The 6,835-nt window shown below is 43.8% G+C and overlaps 1 protein-coding gene across 1 annotated transcript; it reads right to left on the reverse strand.

The window, feature by feature from the left end:
• Window positions 1–1,979: 1,979 nt before the first annotated feature.
• LOC138359995 (uncharacterized) lies at window positions 1,980–2,696 on the reverse strand. The gene has a single exon (XM_069319874.1). The coding sequence runs from the start codon at window positions 2,694–2,696 to the stop codon at window positions 1,980–1,982; it is 717 nt and encodes a 238-aa protein (XP_069175975.1).
• Between the last annotated feature and the right edge of the window lie 4,139 nt (window positions 2,697–6,835).

A 6,835-nucleotide genomic window follows, 5' to 3' on the forward strand; every position in this document is an offset into this window, starting at 1 on the left:
CTAGTTGTGCTTGCGGGGGTTGAGCTGTGGCTCTTTGGTCCCGCCTCTCAACTGTCAATCAACTGGTGTACAGATTCCTGAGCCTACTGGGCTCTATCATATTTACATTTGAAACTGTGTATGGAGTCTACCTCCACCAGCCTCCACACATGTATGTATGTATGTATGTACGTATGTATGTATGTATGTATGTATGTATGTATGTATGTATGTATGTATGTATGTATGTATGTATGTATGTATGTTTAACGTTTCGATTCTGCAGTCTATCATAACATTTCTCGGATGACTTCGATTTTTACTTCTTTTTCTTGTTATGTATAGGTATACACAGCTGTGTACTGCTACCCCCCATGCTGCGTGAATGACTACAGAGTATAGATAAAAAGTCAGCAGTGACTTTATCTAATATTCCCTATCTCGCAGGATGGTTAGTCATACATGGAATCTGGAGAAGACATGAGATGCTAGTCTCGTCCTGCACTAGCCTGCACTAGCAACCTCTGAGTAGCCAATAGGAGGAGACCTATGAAGTCATGTAATAGGGAGACTAGTTGTGATTGGGCAGCGGCATTTCACTTGCTTGTTTAACAACACGAATTAAGTAAGGGAGTCAGGACTTGAGGGGTAAGAGATGGTTGTGGAATTAACGAACGTTTGGGCAATGTTTATGCAACGTGTCCTTGGGCTACGCTCGTCCAAGCCTGTATAAAAGGTAGCGGAAACAGCCAGACCAGCTTCCTCTCATCTTGTGAGATGGCACTCAACATACTTCCTCTCCTGAAGTGCTAAGATGCTCTGTCGCCTTCCCCCAAGAAAACATGAGCTGCCAAATCACTTTGGTGACAATTTAATGGACATTACCGTCTACGGCTGCATCTTCTACAGCGAACTACATCTACCAGTGATAATGAGCTCGCTAGGACACGAACGAAGACGTCGGGCACTTTCCTCTGGCATCTGCGAGTCCCCCAGCGCTGAAGTGTGTACGTGCGTGCCAGGATTATTACGTAAATAACGGATTATAACTTGTGTGTTCAGGCCAAAGACTGAGTGAGGGCAATGTTTGACCAAGATTTAGTATTGCGTTAGGACGTCCTGTCAGTGTGTTGACGCCTCTCATGCTAAGTGTTGAAGACTGGGGTCCCCAAGTGTGAGTGGCGCCTTCAGGGACACATTCAAGATGAAGAACATCTTTGGAGTAGGATACTGCTTCGATCCCGTCGTCCTGCTACAGGGATTTTCTCATAGATATATCACGTTACTGGCGCTGCATTGTGTGTGTAAGATGAGATATATCACGTTACTGGCGCTGCATTGTGTGTGCAAGATGAGATATATCACGTTACTGTGACTTCATTGTGTATGGAAGATGAATGTCGTTTCAAGGGACGACAAGTCGTGCTCAGTGGGTGATGGGGTCGTGTGTTGGGGGTTCGTGTTGAACCCTGAACATGGCCCCAACGCTCCAGGTACTTATGGGCCGTTTATGGGATAATTAGACATTTTAGCTTCTATATACGGGCCATAGTTTACTGGTGAACACCGTGTTCTCCTCCGTCCTCTGGTGAGTACTCCGCTTGTGCGAGTACGATAAACACGGCTTAGGTTATCTTGACGTTATCTTGAGATGATTTCGGGGCTTTTTTAGTGTCCCCGCGGCCCGGTCCTCGACCAGGCCTCCACCCCCAGGAAACAGCCCGTGACAGCTGACTAACACCCAGGTATCTAATTTACTGCTAGGTAACAGGGGCATAGGGTGAAAGAAACTCTGCCCATTGTTTCTCGCCGGCACCTGGGATCGAACCCAGGACCACAGGATCACAAGTCCCGCGTGCTGTCTGCTCGGCCGATCGGCTCCCTAGATTCGTGGTGGTGGTGTATGTTTGGGAGTTTCCGCCACACTTAAAATATGACCTTGAACCTCTGTTCTGATGAACATACTCTTAAGTCGATTCATTTATTTACGAAGTCACGTTTTATACATCCATCCCGAGGCTAACGTAACCGGTGAAGGCTCCCTGACAGGTGAAGGCTGCCTGACAGGTGAAGGCTCGACCCTGACAGGTGAAGGCTGCCTTACAGGTGAAGGCTGCCTGACAGGTGAAGGCTCGACCCTGACAGGTGAAGGCTGCCTGACAGGTGAAGGCTGCCTGACAGATGAAGGCTCCCTGACAGGTGAAGGCTGCCTGACAGGTGAAGGCTCCCTGACAGGTGAAGGCTGCCTGACTGGTGAAGGCTCCCAGACAGGTGAAGGCTGCCTGACAGGTGAAGGCTGCCTGACAGGTGAAGGCTCGACCCTGACAGGTGAAGGCTGCCTGACAGGTGAAGGCTCGACCCTGACAGGTGAAGGCTGCCTGATAGGTGAAGGCTGCCTGACAGGTGAAGACTCCCTGACAGGTGAAGGCTGCCTGACAGGTGAAGGCTCCCTGACAGGTGAAAGCTGCCTGACAGGTGAAGGCTCCCAGACAGGTGAAGGCTGCCTGACAGGTGAAGGCTCGACCCTGACAGGTGAAGGCTCCCTGACAGATGAAGGCTCCCTGACAGGTGAAGGCTCCCTGATAGGTGAAGGCTCCCTGACAGGTGAAGACTCCCTGACAAGTGAAGACTCCCTGACAAGTGAAGACTCCCTGACAGGACGAGAACCTCCCCCAGATCACAATATGGACTAGTGGAGTTAGCGGGATGAACAACATCTTCATGTGTGAGAATTGGTATTTCAGTAGAGCCGTCATGAGAGGCAGAGAGTGGCAGAGGGAGGGCCACTGAGGCCACTTTGATCTATCACCCGGCCCTGAGTGGTGGTGGCCAGACTGTGGTACAAGTAATATCAACGTGTTGTTGAGGAAGGCAGGTCCGTCGGAGTCGCATGTTAGGGGGAGGAAAATTGATTATTCTGCATATGAGTTGGAGGAAAATTGATTATTCTGCATATGAGTTGGAGGAAAATTGATTATTCTGCATATGAGTTGGAGGAAAATTGATTATTCTGCATATGAGTTGGAGGAAAATTGATTATTCTGCATATGAGTTGGAGGAAAATTGATTATTCTGCATATGAGTTGGAGGAAAATTGATTATTCTGCATATGAGTTGGAGGAAAATTGATTATTCTGCATATGAGTTGGAGGAAAATTGATTATTCTGCATATGAGTTGGAGGAAAATTGATTATTCTGCATATGAGTTGGAGGAAAATTGATTATTCTGCATATGAGTTGGAGGAAAATTGATTATTCTGCATATGAGTTGGAGGAAAATTGATTATTCTGCATATGAGTTGGAGGAAAATTGATTATTCTGCATATGAGTTGGAGGAAAATTGATTATTCTGCATATGAGTTGGAGGAAAATTGATTATTCTGCATATGAGTTGGAGGAAAATTGATTATTCTGCATATGAGTTGGAGGAAAATTGATTATTCTGCATATGAGTTGGAGGAAAATTGATTATTCTGCATATGAGTTGGAGGAAAATTGATTATTCTGCATATGAGTTGGAGGAAAATTGATTATTCTGCATATGAGTTGGAGGAAAATTGATTATTCTGCATATGAGTTGGAGGAAAATTGATTATTCTGCATATGAGTTGGAGGAAAATTGATTATTCTGCATATGAGTTGGAGGAAAATTGATTATTCTGCATATGAGTTGGAGGAAAATTGATTATTCTGCACATGAGTTGACGTATATTCTGCGAGTGTGAGATTATATGATGTATATGAGTTTGGATAATGTGTGTAGGTCTTCACTTTTATACTGATCTTGACTGACGTCTACAATATCTTCAGTGATGGGGGCCTGCAGGCGGCGCTGTCTTCTACATGAATGCCGCCAGGATCTGTAAGAACAGACAACTGGATCACCAATGTAACTCCATCTCCGCTACTTCGTAGACCCTTGACACCTGGGGTAGAAGGACCCAATTTTTTTCCCCAAAGGGTCTATACTCAACGGAACAACAAAAGACCCAAGAGCTGCAAATTGCATTTTTCCAGCACCACAGTGTTGCGATAGAGATAAGAAATATCTATAAGATATAGGATTGCAAATCTCTATTGCAACGATATATAAGATAAGAAATGCATTCCTGGTGTTTTAAATAAAAAAAATAAACATGTGACAGAGGACAAAATACGAGCTATATATATATATATATATATATATATATATATATATATATATATATATATATATGTATATATATATATATATATATATATATATATATATATATATATATATATATATATATGTTTATATATGTTTAATGTATGTTTAATGTATATATATGTTTAAAATGTATGTTTATATATATTGGAATTAAACTGGACTCGAAGGAAGAGCATTATTGTATTTTAAATACAAGTTGTTGGTATTCCGTCAGTCATGTGACATATTAATTAAAATGACAAATTAAAGGTCGTAAATCATTACATTCAACACGTGTCAAAATGGGCACTTGGGTTGCCTGTTAAATATTTAAATATGTGAGTAATATTTAAATTACAGTGAGGGAAGGAGGGAGGGAGGGAGAGAGAGAGAGAGATAGAGAGAGAGAGAGAGAGAGAGAGAGAGAGAGAGAGAGAGAGAGAGAGAGAGAGAGAGAGAGAGAGAGAGAGAGAGAGAGAGAGAGGAAGAGAGAACATCAACTAGACGAGCAAACTGGAGATAGTTTAAAGGTACGCCACTAGACTAGTACCAGAGCTATCAGGAAAGAGTAAATTAATCAAACTTCCAATTACTAGAATACATCAAAGCTAGAGGAGATATAATCACCACATACAAGTTCTCAAGGGAAGAGACAGGGGCAAACATGTCCAGATTACTCGTGTATAATGACACTCGAACAGTCAACACAAGTGGAATTCATATTACACGAATGAGCGAGCCATACATATTAAATAACGTTTGAGTTCCACAGTTGTAAACAAATGGAATGCACTGTGAAGACAAGTGGCGGAGGCAGACTCAACCTCAGATATTGATAAGGAGGAATTGGCTCTATAGAATCTATAGACCAATCGGTTGAAGGCTGAGAGAGGCTATAGACCCAAGAGCTGAAGCTTAACCCAGGGAAGCACAAGTGAGCACATGTACACACTCGCAGCATCAGCTTATAAATTACATGTACACACTCGCAGCATCAGCTTATAAATCACAGGTACACACTCGCAGCATCAGCTTATAAATCACATGTACACACTCGCAGCATCAGCTTATAAATCACAGGTACACACTCGCAGCATCAGCTTATAAATCACATGTACATACTCGCAGCATCAGCTTATAAATCACAGGTACACACTCGCAGCATCAGCTTATAAATCACATGTACACACTCGCAGCATCGGCTTATAAATCACAGGTACATACTCGCAGCATCAGCTTATAAATCACATGTACACACTCGCAGCATCGGCTTATAAATCACAGGTACACACTCGCAGCATCAGCTTATAAATCACAGGTACACACTCGCAGTATCAGCTTATAAATCACAGGTACACACTCGCAGCATCAGCTTATAAATCACATGTACATACTCGCAGCATCAGCTTATAAATCACAACTCGCGAAGCAGAATAAAATGTGGACAATCCTTAGATGTACCGCAACTCTGCTCTGATGATAAACACGAAGAAAAGCATCTACGGAGACTTGATCACAACGTGCAAGATCCTGTGAGAGACAGACGAGGTGGGGAAAGGAGAGCTTGTTTAATACTAAGTACAGGATGAGAGAACACGAGTAGAACGGAATAGTGTAGATGCCCATGATGGACATAAAGAATTATTCTTAACGAAAAACTTCAGGATGTTCTCGAAACATAACTGGAACTCTCAGAAAGTACTCTCAGAACTCTCAGAAAGTACTCTCAGTACTGTCAGAAAGTACTCTCAGAACTCTCAGAAAGTACTCTCAGAACTCTCAGAAAGTACTCTCAGTACTGTCAGAAAGTACTCTCAGAACTCTCAGAAAGTACTCTCAGAAAGTACTCTCAGAACTCTCAGAAAGTACTCTCAGAACTCTCAGAAAGTACTCTCAGAACCCTCAGAAAGTACTCTCAGATCTCTCAGAAAGTACCACGACTGCTTCTAATCTCGTGCCAACAGGATTAGACGAAGTCGTGGCTACAGAAGATGAGGAAACTCTCAGAAGAATTGAATGAGACAAAAGTGATCAGACTCTAATACAAATTTCCCATTAATGCTTCAGGGGGGGCCGCTGGCGTACCAAACAACTTAATAGATCAAGCGGAAGGTAAGGTAATGATCAGGACATAAATGCCCAGCCTAGGAACGGTCCCCAACCACTTGGACCAATGGGGGGATCGAACGCCGACTTGCAAAAAGCGTGGCCGCCGCTGTACCGACAGCCAACGTGGTGGCTGTATGCAAGAGAGGAGTGGGGGGGAGGGGAAGCAAGAGTCCCTAGAACTAAAGAGCAGTCTCACTCACGCATGCAAACCTTGCCTTCAAATTTCATTCACATGGGCTCTAGGAGATTCGAACCCTGGACCCCCATGCGTGTGTGTGTGAGAGGCCGAAGCTCTATCGACCGAGCTATTGAGTGGTTTTAATAAGGAAGACTACTCAGCTACCAATTTCCTGACCCGTTACCCTTGATCATCGGTTGTGTCGACGACTTAACTCACTGACCACATATTGTGTGTGTGTGTGTGTGTGGGTGTGTGTGTGTGTGTGTGTGTGTGTGTGTGTGTGTGTGTGTGTGTGTGTGTGTGTGTGTGTGTGTGTGTGTGTGTGTGTGTGTGTGTGTGTGTGAAAAATTATTAACAGTTCAGAGGCGGGCCCTGAGGGGCCTCGCTCGTAAT

Source organism: Procambarus clarkii, chromosome 94 (assembly GCF_040958095.1).
Source record: "Procambarus clarkii isolate CNS0578487 chromosome 94, FALCON_Pclarkii_2.0, whole genome shotgun sequence".
Lineage (NCBI taxonomy): Eukaryota > Metazoa > Arthropoda > Malacostraca > Decapoda > Cambaridae > Procambarus > Procambarus clarkii.

Coding starts and splice junctions, on each gene's coding strand:
- LOC138359995 (XM_069319874.1), bottom strand. CDS start 2,696: ATGTTGTTCATCCCGCTAACTCCACTAGTCCATATTGTGATCTGGGGG.